General features: G+C 48.5%; 1 protein-coding gene across 8 annotated transcripts in view; it reads right to left on the bottom strand.

Moving 5' to 3' along the window:
• PROM1 (prominin 1) overlaps window positions 1-14,331 on the bottom strand; it is a 95,031-nt gene extending 80,700 nt beyond the window's left edge. For 6 of the 8 annotated variants that reach the window (XM_080668271.1, XM_080668273.1, XM_080668274.1 and 3 more), the window contains exons 1-2: window positions 14,095-14,331; window positions 5,690-6,089 (exon numbers count right to left, since the gene is read on the bottom strand). In XM_080668271.1, the coding sequence (XP_080524397.1) occupies window positions 5,690-5,912 (223 nt within the window). In that variant the 5' untranslated portion in view covers window positions 5,913-6,089; window positions 14,095-14,331. Of the gene's footprint in view, window positions 1-5,689; window positions 6,090-13,283; window positions 13,390-14,094 lie in introns of those variants that run through there. The other 2 variants (XM_080668277.1, XM_080668275.1) reach the window with 2 other exon arrangements.
• Between the last annotated feature and the right edge of the window lie 7,368 nt (window positions 14,332-21,699).

Below are 21,699 nucleotides of genomic sequence, written 5' to 3'. Positions count from 1 at the left end.
CTGGCTCAACCGCTTAGCCAGCAGCATGTGTGATTTTGGAACAGTCCCTTCACCTCCCTGAATCTCAGCAAAATAAGAGTGGCAGCTGTGAGCTTGGCCTCTAAACTCCGCCTCTGCCACTGCACAGCAAGTGGACCTGGTCCAGTTAGCTGCCTCTCGGCCTGAACTTTCTCTTTTGTAAAATGGAAATAACAGTACCTATCAGGCGTCCTCAACTACAGCCCGCAGGCCACATGCGGCCCGCCGAGGACATTTATCCGGCCCGCCGGGTGCCACTGCCTGTCCTGCTTAGCAGCCAACTCGTCCCAGGCCCGCAGTGCGCATAGGAATTTGTTCATAGTTTTTTTTCTTAAACTATAGTCCGGCCCTCCAACGGTCTGAGGGACAGTGAACTGGCCCCCTGTTTAAAAAGTTTGAGGACCCCTGATCCTAGCTCATAGAGGGCTAAGGTGTTCAGATCCCTCAATGTAAGCACTTCACAGCTGTTGGCTGTTGTAATTGGTAGAATAAAAAGAGATGACAGCTATGGCCTGCCCAGCATAATGAGTGACCTGGGGAGATGCAGTGATAGATATTGGTTCTTTCCCTCAGTGACCTTATATGGCCAGGCCTGTTGCCAGTAGGAGTCACATGATCTAGCGGACAGTGCTGGCTTTGTCTGAATTAAGAACACACAGGTGTTGGATATATTATAACATCCTGATTCTACGTGGATATTGGCATAGACACACCTATTGGGCTGTGGGCCAGGGCCATCCTTTCCTGGGAACCACCTCTCTCTGTGAGGCCACGTGGAGTTGTGACCTTGGCCACAGGCACTCAGTGGGCCTGTGGTTCACAGTGTCAGGCCCCGGAGTTGTGACCTTGGCCACAGGCACTCAGTGGGCCTGTGGTTCACAGTGTCAGGCCCCGGAGTTGTGACCTTGGCCACAGGCACTCAGTGGGCCTGTGGTTCAGTGTCGGGCCCCGGAGTTGTGACCTTGGCCATAGGCACTCAGTGGGCCCGGGGCTGGTGGCTGGCTCAGGAAGAACTGGAAGTGGGAACTGGGACTGCAAGAGAAAAAAATGCCCAGCCACTCTCCAGGAAGCTGGCCTGAAACTTATGCTGGCAATCTGGCTCTCCACCTGAGCCTGCCGGAGTGGGGGAGCCTAGAGGTGGGGGAGGGGGAGGAGGGATGAAGTGGCTGCATGCAGAGAGGAGCCAGGTGGGCGGTGGAGAGTCCAGAGAGCGTGAAGTCCAGTCCCTGGCAGCTGACCCCTTTTTATAAAAATTGAGGGCAGGAATGACATAGCTGTAGTCCTGATGATAAACTCTTTTTTTTTTAATTGCCTTAGCTAATAGATTTCGGTTACCTGCAGCAGAGAGAGAGCTCCCACGTAGCCTAGCACCCTGATGGCATCTCAAATTCAACAGAAACCAAGCTTCCCTCTCCCCTCTTCCACTGTCCTACTTCCTCAGCTCTCCTCTCACTCCCACAAAATACCAGAAGCAAATCAGATGAACCTAAAACGCTGTTAGAAGCAGGCCAACCATCCTATAATGTAATTTAAAAGTATACCAAACCAAGGCAGAGAATAATTTTAGAGAATTGCTATAAAAATAAAAGCAGATGAGACATTTTTTTTTTTGCTTGTTTCATCACAATGGCTGATCTGGGCCCACAATGGCTGATCTGGGCCATGATTTCTGCCAAACTCATCATAGACACATCCAATTGGAAAGGACATTGGCCATCACCCATGCACATGATCTTCTGCAATGCACACTTTTAATGTGCAAAAAATTACTCTCTTTTCACAGTGACCCATGCTCAGTTTACGAGCACTATGATCAAATGAAAGGGAAATAAATTATCCACAAGGTAAGCTGTGGAATATAGGAGAGACAGCTAGTCCTGGAGACGGGTTTCTCAGTCTGCCACTAGCTAGTTGCATGCCTGGGACATGTAATCTCATCCTGACTTAGTTTTCCAATCTGTAAAGGGGGTATAAGGGATAGAAATAAGACCACCATCATCCGCCTCTCAAAGTTGCTGGAGATTCAAATGAGCTAACACTTGGCAAAGCGCATCCTTCAGCAGATACAGGGACAGCAGGAGCAAAGAAAGCAGCAGAGAAAACAAGAGCTGTTAGATGCAGCTGTTCCCGGGGAGGAGCCAAGACCACTCAGTAAACTGGCACTGCATCCGAGCCCTGGCTTCTTCACCCAGTTCTGCCACCGCGGGGCTCACAGGAGACACAGCCACCCGACTTCAAGAGGAATGGATCTCTTCTTAGGAGGCAACTCCCTGGGGACTGTTCCCGAGGGAGCAGCAGCAGGACGTTTAAGGATCCCTCCTGGAGACACCTTCGTTTTCCCATGCCCCCTCCTGATGCTAATCTTGGCATCAAATTTGGCCAATGTTTTCTCTCAAATAATAATATTAAAGCAGCCACTTAAGCCTCACAGATAAACCCTATAAAATGCATTATGATGAGAGTCATAGTACATCTATGAGAACAGTGTCTGAGAATTAAACAACTTGGTCCAGATCACCCAGCAGGTGACAGGCAAGAGGTAGGATTTGAACATAAAGCAGATCTGGCCTCTGTTTCCCTGTTGTGTTTACCTCGTTTTAGTTAGTTTGTCACTACCTCCCTCTGGACCCACTGTAGGAGTCTTTACCTCCCTGTGACCTATCCTAGCTGCCGCTGTCAGATTCTTTTCCCCAAATCCAATTCCGCTTCAATCCTGGCTCACAGCACCCAGCCAGGTGCACCACAGGGGCCTTCAATAGATGCTTGTTGAATGAATGAAACCTCTGTTCATGCTGCCTTAGCTTCCTTCCCATGACCTGCCTGTCAGAGTCCTTCAGCTATGGCTCCCCAATCTTACTTCATGAACAACCACCTCCTGGGTCCACCATGAGCCTCGGTCTCCTCCACTCTCCAGACATGCTGTTCCCTCCCTGGAATACCTTTTCCTCAATGCCCCGGACATCCTGCCATCAACACTCTTTCTAAGTTGAATGAATGGACAAAGGATTCTCTTCTTAGTGAGCCCACACCCAGGGCACTGTATCACTTTTGCAGCTTCAGACCAGGGCAGGTCTTTATAAAAAACCACACCAGATTCTAGAGCACACTCTGCCTCACGTAAAGTCTTCCTGGTCTATCTAAGCTACTCTTTTCTTCTCCCAGGAAGTTAAGAAGGCCTTTGTCTCAAGTCCCAGCTAAAAAAGACCTCCCCAAGTTGTATTTTAAGGATATAGCATTGTGTTTCTGTTTAGAGAGTTCAAAATGCAAAATAAAAAAAATTTAAAAAATTGTATACCCTTTTGGTTGGACACAGGATATAAAAGTAGAAAGCTCCCCAGTCTGATGGCAGAGAAAGAGGGAGGCCAGCCCCCAGGGCCCTCTCTTCCTTTTCCGCTCCTGCACTAGGACTTCGCATTCAAAACCCTTGTTCTCTTTCGAATGAAAGAATATACCTGTGGGATAATACCTTCCGTGGAGTTGTTACCCCATAGAAGCCTCACCCTAAAGACTTCTATTTTGGTGAGTATATTAAGTTAGTTCAGTTTATAAATAGGAATGCATCTCTTTTTATGTTATTATTTTTAATCTTCAATTACACCGACACTTACCTATGATTTGGCAATCACGAAACGCACTGGCCCCAAATGGAAAAGCCAGGCTTGTCTGGTGTGTGTCCTTTATGTTGCAAAGCACCTGATGGACACTTTGAGACTATTACAAACTCTAGTAACTGGGTGAAAAAATATAAATAATAGAGTGGTGGGGGAAAAAAAATCAACACTCCAAGAAGTTACCTGCTAAATTCAAGATTGTATTCTTTAAACAGCCCTAACAATTTCTTAGAGGAGTAGTGCTGGTCTGCACTGGTCTACTCTGGTCTACTGTGGAAATGTCTTGAGAATTTCTTTCTCTGAAATAATAAGTATTGAATAAGGTCTAGGGGACCAGCAAGGCTAACTCCCTCAGATTACACTGGGATTTCAATTCTTCAGACACCTCCTTCTAGACTAATAACGATGTTGGAGTTCAGACCCTTAGAAGGCACTGGAAATAGGGTATCTTTTAACCTGGTCATTTGAATGAAGACTCTTAAAAGACTGCTTTCCCTTGTAAAATAAGCATGAGGAAGCCTCCCTCTGAAATCTAGAGGAAGTGAAATGAAATAACATATGGAAAGAGATTACAGGATTAACTCATTACAGGATATGCCTTCTGATGACACACGGCTGCCCCACAATCTTTCTTAAGGAGTCATTGCAAATTCATAACAACTCAACTCTATGTCTCTTACATAAAAAGGAAGCCAGTGGAAACACTAGAAGGTTACTGTTTACTCAGTAATATTTACATCAAGCCTACAAATAAAGAGATGTCTATTGAAAACAGTGAATTTGTATTATAAGTAAATAAATAAACGTGGCTTATTTTCTACTTCTGTCTTCGGGATTTCCAAATTTAGTCTTGTGAGCAATGACATAAACAGTAAGGAGTCTTCAGACCTCTCCTCAATGACAATAGGGCTCAAAGTAATTTATTTCATCAAATTGGAATTTAAACTTAACAAAAAATTGAGAACTACATTTAAAACTGTTTCACTTGCTTAATCTAAGACAAATAAATGTAAAACCATTTTAATATAAATGTATTTTAATGAAAATCCATAAACTGCCCATAATATAAACAAGTGCTGAAGTTTACTAAATACATTCTCTCTCTCTCTCTCTCATCTTTTTTGAACAATAGTTGACTAGCTAAAGAAGACAATAAAGATTACTACATATTTTATAATTTTAGTAATCATGACAGTGTTCACATCTTTGTAGTTTAAAGAACAAGCTTAGGACATTAAGCCAATAACAATTTAGACTGCCAAACCCTAGTAACAGATTCTTTCCACAGACTATTTTAATTTTCATAATCTTGTATGGAAACAAAAACCCTGAAGTCTTTGAGGATCGCCGATGAGGGTAAACAGTGGTAAGAAGGCCAAGTAGTCACATGTACAAAGAATAATAGCACTATATGCCATGAGCATCCCAACAAATGCCATCCCTCCTTTCCTCACAAATTCTTAGAACTGAAACACATTTTCTCAGGTACAAAGGTTTGGTCAGGCCTTTCCTTGCCTGAAGCAATATCAAAATTGCTTTTTTTGTTGTTTTTTGTTAATCCTCACCCGAGAGTATTTTTCCATGGATTTTAGAGAGAATGAAAGAGAGAGGGAAAGACAGAGAGAAACATAGATATGAGAGAAATTCATCATCAATTGGTTGCCTCCTGCATGTACCCCAACTAAGGCCGGATCCGGGAGGAGCCTGCAACCAAGATACCTGCCCTTGACCTGAATCAAACCTGGGACCCTTCAGTCCGCAGGCCTATGCTCTATCCACTGAGCCAAACCGGCTAGGGCCAAACTTGCATTTTGTGGTGGGCCGAGAAGAGTTAAATGTTTAAGCCATGAGGAAATTATTAACTTCTCAGTTGATGACAGAGAATTTGCATTTTTACCTTTGGTATGTACTTGAGAATAACTCATTGATCCAGACAAAAAGAAAAGAAATAGAAAATGACTATAGTCTATATTGGTCGTCTTGTCATTAATGAACAATGTTGAGTGTGTTCACCCCACTGTGTGGAGACCAATTCCACCTTTTCCGCAGCGGTCACTTACCCTTTGGGAAAACGTTGGGCTGCACCATGTGGAGGAAGATTTGCACCATTTTAAAGAGATTGTTCATGGACCCAGATGAGGAAAAGTCTTTGGTCTCATAGTTCGGCATGGGCAACTGAAACGTCAGATCATCATTGGGACTGTTTGGGGAGGACGAGGGCTCCTCTGAAATGGTACTCCGGCAGAGCCCCAGCAGCAGCAGGACGCTGAGTGTCAGGGTCATGGCTAGCCAGATGCTCCACGCATGAGGTAGAAGTGGGGGCCTCTCGCCTCAGAGGTTCTGGAAGCTGTGGATAAGCCAGGAGTGTGCGTTTCTGTGTAGAAGAGGCACAAGGAGGGGAGGACTGGCCTGGATGGCATGCGCGATCTCCAGTGGGGTCAGTCACTCAAGGCAGCATCCCTGGAAGAGGGAGAAGAGGCATCAGTCACTAACACAGTGACAGGCCTGCACCAGGAGCTGCCCAGGAGGAGGCTGTGAGGCTTTAGAGCAAGCCCATCAGCCTAATCTGTATGGGGGCGGGGCTCAGAGGATGCCTCAGGGCCATGGGATTTGAAAGTTCCACGTAGGTCCCTCCTCCGCAAAGATTTGAGCACTTACTACATTCCAGACATTGTTGTCCTTGCTTTAGAGGTAGGATCTTGCTTAAGGCATTATCCCATTTTACAGATAAGGAAACTGACTGAGGATTTCGTTGGTAACTTGCCTGAGATCACAGCTGAGCCCACAGAGCCCTCCCTCTCAGGCTCCAGCCAAAGGCTGAGGCCCCAGCAACAGACTGGATGCTTTCTTTTTTCTCCTGGTCTCTGGAGATAAATCTTACTCTGCCTTTTATTCTGCTTATTTGCTCACTGATTTCAGTTCAAACATTCCCCCTCTATCCACCTACAACCCAAACTAGAAGAGCAGGGTCTCAAGGGCATCGGCCAAACTCTTCAAGGCTGGGTGACATTGGAATTTATCTGTCTCAAAGGCTCACCAGGTAGTCTTGATGGAAATCTTTGGCCCCAAGTCACCACCTGATCAACTAGGGGTCCAGGCGATGAGAGGCAGGGCAGAAGGGGACTCCTGCCCACCCCTGGGAGAGGGAGAAAGAAACAGGGATCCTAAAAGCTGCTACCAACACAGTGTCTACTGAGAATGCTTTGTGTGGCCCCTGTTCTCCTTGTTTCCGTCCCCAGAACTGAACACAAAGCAGGGCAACAAGGTAGGGGCTCTGGAAGTGCTGCTGAATATAAAATAAATAAGCCAGAACAGCTGACTTGCTTGTATCATTGAATGAGGCTAGTGAGCTAAAACAAACCCACCAGCTGAACTGAGATGCTCTCTTGCCTCCTCTGTTCTGGTGTCAGGAATCCCGGATTTTATTTATATAGAAACTGTTAGATAGGCATGATTAGAGCAAGGACGATGGGCCAGGTACAGAAACTCACCGGAGCAAAGAGCCTAGCAAGGGGCAAAAGTGGGAAAACAAGAACCTTGTCCTCAGGGTAACCTATCCTCCCCTAGCATATTTCTAGTCCTGCGATTTAGACCCCGTGACCTTCTGCTCCCTAAAGATAATATCTAGGCCTCAGTTATATTTCAGCTCCAGGCTCAGGAGAGCAGCAAAACCAGAGAAGTGAGAACAAATGACACGTGGCTGCCTCAGGACCAGCTGCATTGACTAATGACCCCCTGCCCTGGCACTGACCAGTCAATGGAGGCCGTGACCCTGAAAGAGCACCCCCAGAAAGCTGATGAATATTCTATTAAGACTCTCCCCTGAGAGCTCCCCTAAGATTTCCACCTGCAAGAGAGAGATAAATATGCTCAGGACGAAGGACCCAGTACACGCTCTCCCCTAGGAGAGCACGCCAGAGCCATTCCCTTCCTCCTTCTTCCCTCTAAGGGACCCCCACATGACTTGCAACCAGGGGAGCAACAGGCAGTGGCAGCTTGTCCTTGCCCTGAGCCTGTCTCCAAGGCCCCCTTTTCTCTGACTTCTCAGTGAGCCAAAGCACTGGCCGAGGCTCTCCTGCTGCTTCTTCTATGCCTTGTTTCACTGTCCTAAGTATGTTTTTGCTGCCATCATGGACCCAATACCCTTTGGCTCAGTTCAGTGTAGCCCTCCCCTTTAGATATTCCCACCCCCTACCTCCTTTTCTTTAAATAGATTCAGTTGTTCTTTATCCACCATCGGAGGTGGCTCTTTAGCCTGCCCACACATCACTGACTTTAACATTTCAGTTGACACACACAGGTGCTCTTGAAACACACACTATGAAAGCACCCATCAAGAAAGTGACACACTGTACAAGGGGACAGTGGCCCCATTACCTACATTCCACCAAGTCAGAGGAGGAGGAGGTAGGATTTCATGAGCTATTTGAATGAAGATGTGAATTCCTATGGAACCCCCTTAGATATTGCCTAAGTCCTGTCTCACTCCAATTACTCTGCAAAGAGCCACCAATAGAATGATCCCAAACTCTGCCTTTATCAACGCAATGCTGCTAGATCAGGGGTGGGCAAACTTTTTGACTCGAGGGCCACAATGGGTTCTTAAACTGGACCGGAGGGCCGGAACAAAAGCATGGATGGAGTGTTTGTGTGAACTAATATAAATTCAAAGTAAAGGAGCGGAGGGGAGAGCAAGAGAACCCTCCGTTCTTTCAGCTCCGCAGGCCAGATAGAACAGCCGAACGGGCCGGATCCGGCCCGCGGGCCGTAGTTTGCCCACGGCTGTCAGTGGCTCAGGTACTAGCTTCGTTAACCCCAAGCTTCCACGTCTGCTCCCCATCTCACCCACAGATACACCAGGACCTGGTAACTGCTTCCCAAAGGCAATCTCCCTGCCAGGCACAGCCGCTGCAAACCCCTGTCCTCAGGCTCTGCAGTGTCCCAGCCTGCACTGCTTCCAACAGGAACCCGGGCTCTGCTTGGCCCTCAAACCCTTTCCAGAGAGAATGAAGAAGAGGACAGAGTGGCAGCTTTTGCAAGTCCCTTTCGTCTGGGAATCTCTGGGTCGCACAGGGCAGGAGAAAGTACGAAACAAGGGATGTGTGTGGTTATTCAGACGTGAATGGGCTACTCTAAGCAGGCAGGCAGCTGTGTACATGCACACACACCACAAACACTGCACACACACATACCATGTACACATAAACCACACACTGACACACTACCTGTACACACAGAACACACCAATACCCATAAATACAGGTTTCTAGTTGTGAATACATAAAACAGAGTTTATTCTTATATTATTATTTATTAACAAGAGGCCCTGTGCATGAATTTGTGCATGGGTGGGGTCCCTCCTGGCCAATCGGGGCCGGCCAGGGGGAGGGACCACGGGAGGTTGGCTGGCCACAGGAGGTTAGCTGTGGGAGTGCACTTACCACCAGGGGGCATCTCCTGCATTGAGCATCTGTCCCCTGGTGGTCAGTGCATGTCATAGCTACTGGCTGATCGTCCGGTCTTAACGCTTGCTTAGAGGCCTGGTGCAAGAAATTTGTGCACTTGGGGGCGGGGAGTTCCTCAGCCCAGCCTGTGCCCTCTCGTAGTCCAGGAGCCCGCGGGGGTTGTCCTACTGATGGCTTAGGTCTAAGCCATCAGGAGGACATCCTTAGCGCTGCCACGGAGGTTGGAGAGGCTTCCAGCTTCCACCACTGCTGCTGCACTCGCCAGCTGTGAGCCCGGCTTCTGGCTGAGCCCGCTCCCCCTGTGGGAGTGTACTGACCACCAGAGGGCAGCTCCTGCATTGAGCATCTTCCCCCTGGTGGTCAGTGTACATCATAGCGACCAGTCGTTCTGCTGTTCTGTTGATTTGCATATTAGCCTTTAATTATATAGGATTATTGTGTTATTTTCTATATAAACAACTGTAAACCTACTTTTACCCTATACAGATATGGACACACAGAATACACACACCACATACATATATCATACACACCACACATGTACACCAGGGGTCCTCAAACTTTTTAAACAGGGGGCCAGTTCATTGTCCCTCAGACCGTTGGAGGGCCGGACTATAGTTTAAAAAAAAAAAACTATGAACAAATTCCTATGCGCACTGCGGGCCCGGGACAAGTCGGCTGCTAACCAGGACAGGCAGTGGCACCCAGCGGGCCAGATAAATGTCCTCGGCAGGCTGCATGTGGCCCGCGGGCCGTAGTTTGAGGACCCCTGCATGTGTGTTAGTTTGAGGACACACTAACACACACCATGTACATATGCACCACACATTGACACCCTACATGCTAACACACCATACACACAGCACACACTAACACACAACACTTGTACACATATGGACACATACCACACAATACACACACTACGCACACATACCCACAATCGCATCTTGTTTTCTGCTAAAGGACAGGCAGGGAGCAGAGCAGCTGGAAGGATTAAGGGCTCAGCTGCTAAGAAAGACTGGCTTCCCGATAATGCCACCAAGCCTCTGCCAGGGAGAGACACGGCAGGAGAGAAGTGGCAGGGGGCCCGTGGGAGAGCCAGGAATAAGCAGACTTGCAGGCTCCGTCCATGAAACACAGGAAAGGGAGGTCCCAAAGGAGAAGCTGCTTCTCGCTGCTGGGAGGTAGGAGTGTCGGTGGGTGTCTTTACTCCTTAATCCAAAGTGGAGGTTCCTCTTAAAGTTCAGAATACATTCGAAAAAAAAATTAAAATCTCACTACGCCTGAAACACTAGACAGCTGATAAAAGCCAAGTCCAAAAGCAACGTTTCCACCCCCGTTGTCATCAGCTGTGCCAAGAGGCCCGGGTGCGTGCCTATCAGACCAAATGTAGCCTGAGGGAAGCTCCCGGGACTGCCCGCAGAAAACCCCGGAAGACCTTCATGGACCAACAGCTGCATCCACATAAAGGGGGTGTTTATTCAAAACGCAGATGATCAGAACCAAGTTCTAGAGATGAGGCCATTGATCTGCCTATTTAACAAGCTCCCCTGGTGAATGATTCTTAAAACATCTCAGGTTTGAAAGCCAGCACTGTTTCTGACCGCTGCCTGGCTCATTCCTGCCTCTGTCCCAAATGCAACCTCAGGACAACAGAAAAAAAGGCAAAAGCTCCCAACCCCCCGGCTCGTAGTGCAGGGAACTGACCGGCTGCTGTGTGGGGTGTCTGACTTACTTATCTCTGTGCCCATCCATGGAGTCAGGCACACAGTAGGTGCTCAATAAGGACTGCTGAAATCAAATGGACTCACAACATGATCGTTTTACCTATTTTGAAATCATGCCAAGCAAGCACTTGCTTATGAGCAGTCCTGTGGCCTCTGGAAGGGAGGCGCTGTGTTGCTCGTGGCTACTTCCTGCAACACAGGCAGCCATGGTGTCCTTACTGGCGTTACCAACGGGAGAACTGGTCTGCCCTCCTGGGGGCCATACTCCCTGCTGGGATCCTCACCTTTACAGGCTTTGGACACTGCTCTCTGGGGTGCTATCTCCCTGCCTAGGCTGACCAATAAATGGCATGTAGATTCCTAGTTTTCACTCCAAATGCACTGAGTGCAAACTGGGGAAGGCGTCCAAGAATGTGAATGTCGAGCAGACACCTCCCATGATTACGAGCCTGGCGTCCAGAGTTGAGCACTACCACACACCCTGGTTTAAAAGCAAGCACGGCCCTAGCTGGTTTTGCTCAGTGGATAGAGCGTCGGCCTGTGGACCAAAGGGTCCCAAGTTCGGTTCTGGTCAAGGGCACATACCTTGGTTGCAGGCTCCTCCCCGGCCTGGGACCTGGTCAGGGCTCATGCAGGAGGCAACAAATCGATATGTCTCTCTCACATCGATGTTTCTGTCTTTCCCTCTCTCTTCCATTCTCCCTAAAAATCAATGGGAAAGCATCCTCAGGCGAGGATTAACAAGAAAACAAAACAAAATAAAAGCAAACATGGTGACCATCCAGCTTCATTTTTTCTTTTGCTGGAACATTTGCTGGGATGTCTTCTGTATAGATGTTTGCCACCTGGGGTTTGGGGGTGGGAACGGCTGTGGTGGGAACTTCCCAACTTCTGAGCCCACCTTTGCGAGTCTCTCACTGCAAGGCCAGCTGAGGCCCCCAAACTGTGCACTGGTAAGTCAGGCTCAGCCAGTCAGATGCTTACTCCTGGGTTTGCACATGGAGCAGCACATGGAGGCAGACTGTTTCTACCCCATTCTGCAGTGCCAGCAGCCACCTTCAGCGTCTCATCGTGGTGAGAGCCACCGCCATATACCAACCCAATACAGTTATCCAGAGTTGGCTTCCATCATTTTTAAAAAAATATGTATTTGTATTGATATCAGAGAGGAAGGGAGAGGGAGACAGAGACAGAAACATCAACAATGAGAGAGAATCACGGATCGGCTGCCTCCTGCACACCCTACACTGGGGATCGAGCCTGCAACCTGGGCATGTGTTCTGACCGGGAATTGAACTGTGACCTCCTGGTTCATAGGTCGATGCTCAACCACTGAGCCACACTGGCCGAGGGGCTTCTATCATTTGTAACAAAGCCAATCTCCGAGGGAGCAAAACCTATCTTCGTCATATTTTAAACAGTTAACAAAACAGTGTTTGGTTTAAAGTTTTATTATTTAACCTGCCCTCTGATGCACTTGCAAAACAGTCCAGCGTGGAATCATAAGGAAGCTCGTAAAAAACATTATGAGACGCATTAAGGAAACAAAACACAACTAAAGGGCACTGCTGAGGAGACAGTGGGGCTGGAGGCTGGAGTCTGACTTATTAGCTCGGAGACAGCTGCTTACCCTCTCAGCGGTTCCCTTCGCTCCTCTGTGAAACAGGATTGCCAATGGTGCCGGAGGGTTAAAGACACAGCAGGCTGGGCACCTGGCACACAGCTGGCAGTCAGTGGTGGGTCTGTACTGCTCCTGCCAGCATCAATACTCTCACCTAACAAGACAGGACAGCTCCAAGGATCTTAAACGTGAAAATTCCCAAGTAAGTGAGAAAAGAAAAATCCATATTAAGTTGCCCATATTCCAGTCTTGTGGCCACACACACACACACACACACACACTCACCAAAATGCAACTTCATATAGTTCAACCTAACGCACGAGCGCAGTTGCTTGAGTGTCCACGGGTCTGTTGCAGCACAGGGTAAGGGGTAGGTTTAAGGACCCCAATCGCACACCTTCTCCTTACAAGGGCACCCACCGCCCACAGGAGCCTGGAAAACCTTATAGGAGCCGGGCAGGGAGGGCAGGGAACGTCAGCAGCCCGGGGGCTGCAGGCGCAACCAGTTTCTGCAGGAAGCCTGGGGCCCCTGCGCTCCCCTCCAACGCAGCCTGGCCCGCCCCCTTCGCCCCATTCCCACCTCCCCCGGAGCCTCAAAAGAATGGGCTGCAAGACACAAAAGACTGGACGGCCGGGCGGGTGGGGGAAGCTACTCCAGGAATCCGCCCCCTCCTATGGGAGGGGGTTGCCCGAGTAACTTGGCTGCCCCAAGCGCGTGGCTCCGCAGCCCGGGTTGGCACGGATCGGAGTCGCCGAGAAGAAAGGGGCCCGGAGCGGTGTACCCCCCACCCAGGCATGGGATCCCTCGCCCCTCGGAAGGTGGGCTTTCGGAGAAACTGACCTCCGCCCGACTCTCCGACTCTCCCTCACCGCCGCGCGCTTCCTCTGTCCACGCGTCCCTTTGTTGTCCTGGCCCGCGCCACACCGCCGGGGGCGCCCCAGCACCTAGTTCTCATCCCGAAACAGCTGTGGGTCCCTGCGCGTGGAGCAACCCAAGGGGGGCAGGGGGAGGCTGCAAGTCCCGGGTTAGTGAGCTCCCCGCGGAGGCCGGAGACAGGTCCCACTGCACCCCAGAGCTCCCCCTGCTATGGTCGCTTGCACAGTGCATTCTAAGTGGCAAACCAGAGAAAGGTGACCCCTTCCCGTACCCGCAAGAAGGATCAGTGCCCCGAGTCCCCCCGCCCCCCCCCAGCACCCCCTCGCCGCACAACAGCGCCCAAGCCCCTGAGGAGCCTCCCGGGGCCTCTGCCCTCCCGAGATCCACTCTGTGGCCTTGGGGGTCCGGGTCCTGGTTCTGTTCGCGCTCCCACCGCCTGCTCGCGCCCGGACCAGGGACCACAGCCGCAGGCTTGCCTCCAGGGGATGGAAAGAAGACCCGCCAGGCAGCCTGCGAAGTTAGTGCGCGTCCACGCCCTGGCGGGGTGCCAGGACCACCTCGCCCGTCTTGTAGCCCCTCTGGCTCCCTGGCCGCTTTGGGGGTTCCCATCACCTGCCTAGGTGTCGGGGCACGGGGTCTTGGGGAGCTGGGAGGTGAGGGACGCAGAAAGAGCTGCTCAGTCCCCCATTCCCCACCCCAGTTTTCTAGAAGGGGATGCGCCCCCCCCGAGTCCGCAGATGGTTCCCAGGCTCGGGGTAAGGACTTGGCCACTCACCGTGCACCCGGTCCCGCTCCCGCTTCAGCCAGCACCGCCCGCGCCGCCCTCCCCCCTCAGCCCAGCTCTCCAGCCCGCTCAGGAATGATTTATGTGGGGACCACTGGGGAGGCTTCCGGAGAGGCTAGGGAGGAGGCAGCAGGACAGGAAAGACGTCTGCCCTGGGGGTCGGGGAGGGGGGGGGCGCTAGCGAGGCCGGCGGTCTGGGGGACCTGTTGGTGCCCGCCCTGCTCCCGTAAGTCCGCCTTCAAGTCCAAGTTTCCTTAAAGGTTCTCACCTGCACCGGGACAGCGCGTGCGGCCAGGTGCCTGGTGGGGACCCTGCGGGGGGTTTAAAGAGACTAAGCCCGGGGTTCTGGACGCGCTCCCATTGGACCAGACGGACACGAGGCCCCCAGGCACGTGGACCGCATCGGTTTCCTGAGGCGGGAGTCCCGCTCACCCGCCCGCCCGCCCTGCGCTCCGCACCCACGCCTCCTCCACCAGGCAGAGCCCTCGGCTGGGCTGGGGTGCCTCAGCCCTTCTCCAGACTCCGCCTCTGTCTGGCTCCAACTCTGCCCCGGGACTCCCTCAGCCGTGGCAGACTTTGAACAAATGATTTACCAAAACAAAACAACACCCAAATCCTTGGGTCCCTTAGGATGTACCAATCACAATGCTGGTGGCCGAGCCATAAAACAGCATAAAGCCTCATTCTCCCGCGTAGGCATACAGGAAGCACACCGCGCCTTAATCAATCACTTCATGCTGGTCTCTCTGGACTGCCAGCTGCCTGCCATCCCCACAGCCCTCACTGCTGCCTGGCTGCGCCTGGGGCACCTTCGGCCAAGAGGTTCCCACTCACGCTGTGCACCTCCTCTCACTCCCCACTCCCTGTCCTGAATGGAGAATTCTGTCTGATGGGAAACATGAGAAGCATGAAGGAAAGCGCTTTCGAGATGTGGCTAGTTCACTGTAGGTGTTTAATGTTTGTAACATGGACCGAGAGATGGATGAACAGACAGACCACTGAGTGATGGACAGGAACATTATAACTTGGGGCTCTTTTACTTTCCCCAGAATCTACCGAACAAGTGCTGGTGCCTGGCGGGTGTGCCCAAGTGGTTAGAGAGCTGGCCAGCGTATAGAAGGGTGGCAGGCTGATGTCAGCCCAGGGAGCCAGGGAGGGGGGACAAGGGGAGAGGGGGCACCAATCCATGTGTCACTTTCACCTCTCTCTCTCTCTCTCTCTGTCTCTCTCTTCCTTCCTCCCTTCCACTCTCTCTAAAAATCCATGGAAAAAAATACCCTTGAATGAGCATTTAAACACACACACACAAAAAAACAGGTGCTGGCAACTTGGAGTTAAAGTTTAAACTCATCCTGAAAATGCATCCTTCCAGGACAACTACTACTATTTCAGGAAACTTCTGAAAGTTACACCACAGGCATGGCAGGGCAGGTGGTACCAGAGGCTTCTCAGAGGCCTGATGGTCCCCTTCTGAAGCCCCCGCTGGTCAGAGGCCCCAGCGCCCCTGTTCAGAGGCCCCAGCGCCCCTGCTCAGAGGCAGCCTCTGGGGGTGGGGCCCAGAGGTGAATCCTCCCTCCGGAGAGCAGCCAGCTCTGACCTGCCTCAAATTTTGGTCCAGACCCTTTTCACCACTGTGACTTTGGCTGCTTCATCTCACTGTTTCCTCATCTGAAAAAATGAAGAGAATAAGAATGAGCCAGGCTCATTTTTATTTCTACTCGTAATAATAATACCCACAACAGTAGTAGCAGTGGTGAGCGCTAAGGCTCAGTGGGTGTTTGCTATGAAGGAGGCACTGTGCTAAGTGCTTTAAGTGCATTGTTTTATGTGATCTTAGCAACAGCGGCAGCACACTCTCTCTCCACCTTAAAGAGAAGGCTAAAATCATCTCAGTCATTTGTCCAAAGTCCCAGAGCTGGTAAGTGAAGCACTAATTTCGAACCCACATCTGGCCTCCAGCGCCCTAACACATGAGACACCCAAAGATAGGTGAGACCATCGAGGCTTGTGCTCCCCAGTAGACAATATGCTCCAGCTATTTTTATCCATTTTCATTACCCACAAATCCTATCCTACCTAGGCCATCATAGGTGTTCCATCGGTGAATGAATAAACAATAAACACAGGGCACAAGATTAAGATCTGGTCTGAGCAGTCTAGGGCAGACAGTGACCGGGCCCCATGATTTGTTTGGTTCCAGTTTGGCTCAGGGCCCTAATCCTATAGCCCTGCATTTTCAGTGCATCTGAATTTCTATGCAAGGATAAAAGGGGGTGATGTTATGTCCATACACACACACAGTCATTAGAAGCAAAAATTAAGTCTCCCCCTCTGAAACTGCTCCTCATTTTTCCTGCCCAAATGAAATCTAAGCATGAGGCACCATGGCATCCCAGCAAGAGGCAGGAGATTCACTCCAGTTCCATCACTAACTGCCAGTGTTCCAGACCCCCAGGCCTTCACATTTCTCACTGGACCAGGAGCCCGGCTCAATGACCACCTGGGGCTGGAGTTTTCCATTAGGGCAGTGCAGATAGAGGACGTCTCTGTCATCAAGTCTGCTCGGTAGTGCTGGGTCAAACAGTGAACCACAGTAAAGGAAAATTACACTACCACAGGGATAAGAAGATTGAGTGTCAACGAAGTTATCAGGGTTCTGTGACACTGGAAATGAGGTGTTGATTGAGATGAATTATTGTCAGATTACCCAGCGCTTGGTCATTCAACAATCTGAACGAAGTCTTTGACAAGATGTTTCTTATGAAGGACTTTGGGTATGTTTATCTGAGTTACTAAGACTGAAACACAATAGGTTAGAAGCATATTAATTACTCTAAGGAACGACAGCATGAGACTCAGTCTGCCTCCCTTGATTCTGCATTGATTAATATTTTTTAAAATATATTTTCATTGATTTTAGAGAGGAAGGGAGAGAGAGAAAAACAGTGCTGTATTAATCTGACAATTCCTACCACAAACAATTACGTTAAAAAAAAAAAAGACCAACAAAAATAGCAGTTTATGACCCTTTAGAAAAACAGGATTGGGGACTTCCAGTCAAGATGGAGGAGGTAAATGCGGTACCCTCATCCTCCCACAACCGGAGCAAAATTACGAGTAAACTACAGAACAACCATCATTCAGAACCATCTGGAATCTAGCTGAATGAAAGTCCTACAACTACAGATTTAAAGAAGCCACATGGAGACTGGTAGGAGATGCAGAGACTTGGAAGGGCTGAGCCCATACCCACATGTGGTGGATAAAAATTGGGAAGGATATCTTGGCTGTGGAGTCCCCCCTAAGGAGTGAGAGTCCCAGCCCAGGTTCCAGTGCCAGGAAGAAAAGTCCCCACAATTGCTGCCTGTAAAAACCAGCGGGAATTGAGGCTGAGGGAGAAGGAGGGCCGCAAGAGTCCCAGGCATTCCTCTTAAAGGGCTACACAAAGACTTACTCAGACTCCTATCCTCTGACCTGCAATGCTGGGGCAGCAGTTTGAAGGGCACCAGGGATATAGGGGGAGGAACTGAATTGTCTAGCATCAGGATGAGGGCTAAAGGGGAGGCTTTCGAACCAGATCTGGCCTGGGGTCAGAAGTGCACTGGCATAGGCCATTGTTCCTTTTCTAAGCCCTCCCTCCACAGAGCTGGCAGGCAGGCACCATATCTGAGTCTCCATCAATCTGGCTAACACTATTGGCCTCACCCTGATGATTCCCTGAGACCCCATACCACTCAACTTGCGGGCCCATCCAAACTATTTTCAGTGGCTTTTCCATATAAATAGCTTGTCTTGGCTCATGCTTCAGACTTTCGAAAAACCTTTCAAACAAGTAGCATCTGGACTTGGCATGGCACGTACCTCTCACTACATGGCCCCAGCCTTGGTTCGAAGTTTGGCCTCTCCTGGGCACCTCCATGCCCAGCACAATTAGCAGCCATCTGCAGATTGCTTTGTAGCTCATGTATGGTGTCAGATGTGTATGAGATAGATTGGGACAACACTGAGTAAGTTATATGATGTCTAATTACTGGGGTGTACACCTGAAACTAATGTGACATTGTATATAAACTGTAATAGAAAAAAATATTTTTAAAAAAGAACACAGAACTAAAAAGCAAGTGCATTTGTAATTTTGATGGCTATTGTCATAATTTCAAGGGATCCTCTACTTTATACTTCTATCTGCAATATATTGGAATTTCTTCTTTCTTACATCCTCATCCACATATTATGTCATCAAACTCTTTGATCTTGGACAGTATGAGAAGTAAAAATACTATTGCCTAAATCTAATTTGCATTTCTCCTAGAGCAAGATTGAACATTTTTTTCCGATAGATATAACAGCAATAAGATTTTACCTTTTCCCTCAAAAAATTAAATATGGAAATGCCATTTGACCCAGTGATCCCATTTCTAAGAATATAGCCTAAGAAACCGGAAATACCAGCTAGAAAAAATATATGCACCCCTATGTTCATAGCAGTACAATTTATAATCGCTCAGATCTGGAAACAGTCCAAGTGCCCATCAGTAGATAAGTAGATACAAAAGCTGTGATACATTTATATCATGGAAGACTATGCAGCAATAATAATAATAATAATAATAATAATAATAATAATAAAGGATCTCTTACCCTTTGAGAGAGAATAGAAGGTCCTGGAGAGTATTATGCTAAGTGAAATAAGCCAGTCAAAGAAAGACAAGTATCACATTATCGCACTCATATGTGGAATCTAATGAACAAAATAACCTGATGAACAAAATAGATCCAGAGACACAGAAGCATGGAACAGGCTGTCAAATCTCAGAGGGAAGGCGGGGGTAGGTTAGTAGGTGGGAAGAGATCAACCAAAGAACTTGTATGCATATATGCATAATTCATGGACACATATAACAGTGTGATGAAGGTTGGGGGGAGAGGGAGGGACGCAGACCAGAAGGGGATCAATGGGGAAAAAAGGGGGACATATGTAATACTGTCAACAATAAAGATTTTAAAATAAAATAAAAAGATTTTATCTTTTCTGTGAACTTTTCTCAACTGTTACTTTATATGTAAAAGCTTTTCAAAATGAATGTTCTCCAGTACAGATCATTTCATTTCATTTCTATCACTGGGTCAAAGATGATCCCAAGCATAGAATTTTGTTGCCCTATAGCAGTGGTCGGCAAACTGCGGCTCGCGAGCCACATGCGGCTCTTTGGCCCCTTGAGTGTGGCTCTTCCACAAAATACCCCGGCCTGGGAGAGTCTATTTTGAAGAAGTGGCGTTAGAAGAAGTTTAAGTTTAAAAAATTTGGCTCTCAAAAGAAATTTCAATCGTTGTACTGTTGATATTTGGCTCTGTTGACTAATGAGTTTGCCGACCACTGCCCTATATGATAGGGACAAGTTTTGCAACTGTTAGCAAAACGTCATGCCTGGCCAGTGTGGCTCAGTTGGTTGGGCATCATCCCACAGACCAAGAGGTCACTGGTTCGATTCCTGATCAGGGGACATGCCCAAGTTTTGGGCTCAATCCCAAGTAGGGGGTGGGCAGGAGGCAGCTGATTGATGTTTCTCTCTCCTCCCTTCCTTTCTCTAAAATCAAATTTAAAAAAAAAAAAAAATCATGTCAGCATTCCTGATTGCCTATATAAATGTCTGTTCTTCAAAGAATCCTTTGAACCAATCATAACATCTTACTGGTTCGCCATTAACTAATGAATTGAGTAAAATCTTTGATATGTGTCCACTATATATTTGCATGGGAATCATGTCTTCAGTTTCTTGAAAATTATAATGTAGAAGCCTTAGTGGAGCTTATGATCTCTAGGAAGGCAAACAGCAAATTTTAAACATTATTTTTTTAAAATTAAAATGCAAGTAAGTGCTAGAAGCAGGAAATGCATAGTTACCTCTAAGCCTGCCCTTCACTGGGACTGAGATTTTGCAAGCCTCACCCCAAAGGTTCCTGTTAACTTTTCTTCCAATCCCCTCCCCACTCAGAACAATCTGGGACTAGAGGCTCCAAAGAACTGCCAGGGACCAAGGGAGATAATTCAAAAAAGTTAGGTTACAATCACCGTTTGACTGCTGAGAACACACAGTGGTTTGTTCTTTTTAATTAACAGTCTTAAGGGTGGTAAAGATCAAGCATAGTGGCTGGGATGTAGGCTCTAATGTTTATAAGGTGTGGTTCTCACCTCCATCTTGAGAATTTATGAGATTCTCAAGGAACGACCTTACCCAGGAAGGATGGGGAGTGGGGGAGGTGGAGGGGGACATGTATGAAGAGTTGGTGGGTGGAGTATTTATTTGTGCATGAATTGTGCTCGGAGATGGATAAAACAGAGAGGCTGACTAATCTCTTCCTTGCCATATCTGGATAATTCCGAAGGAGATTTCCAAAATGGTTTTCATTATGGGGGGAAAGAAAATTACAAACGAGACAATTGTTCCAGACCAGGGAATTTTAGCCTTAGCACTCTTGACGTTTTGGGCTGGATAATTCTTGGTGTTGTGGGGTGCCTTGTAGGATGCTTGAGAGCATCCCGGACTTCTACCCACCAGATATAAGCAGCACCCCCTCCCAAACTGTGACCACCAAAAATATTCAAAATCTAGAGTTTGATTTTTTTTTTAAGTCACCGGAGACATTATTGAGTTTGGGTACATCTTATCAGATACCAGAGGCCCGATGCATGACATTTGTGCAAGGGGCTCGGCCCTCGTAGCCCCGGCTTCATTGGGAAGGTCGTCCGGAAGGTTGTTTGGCTGTCCAATCTAATTAGCATATTACGCTTATATTATTATAGATATTAAAGAGGCGTCTCTGGGATCAGTTTCGGCAAAGATTGAGGACTGTGGTCAAGATCTGAAGCATACCGGTGCATCTAAGCGAACTGACCTTCTTATGCTGTCTACCTGTCCCCACATTGATGCCATGTCACCCCCAATGCCAGCTTTCCTGGAAGAATTGCAAAATGAGTCATTTCAGGACAGGAGCTCACTTCCCTGTGTTCCTCCAGTGGGGCATTCACAAGCATCCTGTGCTGGAGGCTTGTCCTGAGTCGAGCCTAGCACCTGGCTATGCCTGAGCACAGAAGCATTCAGAAAACAGAATAGAGGGACTGGCGGTTATATTTCCCATGGCCTCATGAGAAAGTGCCTGGCACGTAACAGGGCTTCCATAAATCTCTAAAGAAAACAGAGGAATTAAATGAAGCTGTAAGTTTAGAAGACCAATAAATGTGCTAACAGCAGTAGAGTGCTGAAAGAGGAAGTGTACCCGGCTGTGTGGTGTGCTTGCTGCTGCCATCCTTGGCTGTCTACTATCTGTCAAGCTATGAGCCGAGTGTTTGCCATACATCCTCTTATTAAACTGAACCCTCCTGAGGGAGTACTGTCACCCCATTTTCCAGAGAAGGAAAGTGAATTTCACAGACCCAGGTTGATCTTTGTTAGTCTCATAGTAAGACTAACAGTTACCATTCATCAAGGCCACCATCACTCTAAATATTTCATTTACCATTGAAGATAATCCCCTCTGATCAAAAGGACTCAAACCCTGAAATGTCTCATGGAGGCAGCCAGGGAAGAGGCTCCA

The sequence above is a fragment of the Plecotus auritus genome, assembly GCF_963455305.1.
Source record: "Plecotus auritus genome assembly, chromosome: 1".
Lineage (NCBI taxonomy): Eukaryota > Metazoa > Chordata > Mammalia > Chiroptera > Vespertilionidae > Plecotus > Plecotus auritus.
Note: the sequence above shows the minus strand (reverse complement) of the source record. Positions and strands in the feature narration are given on the sequence as shown.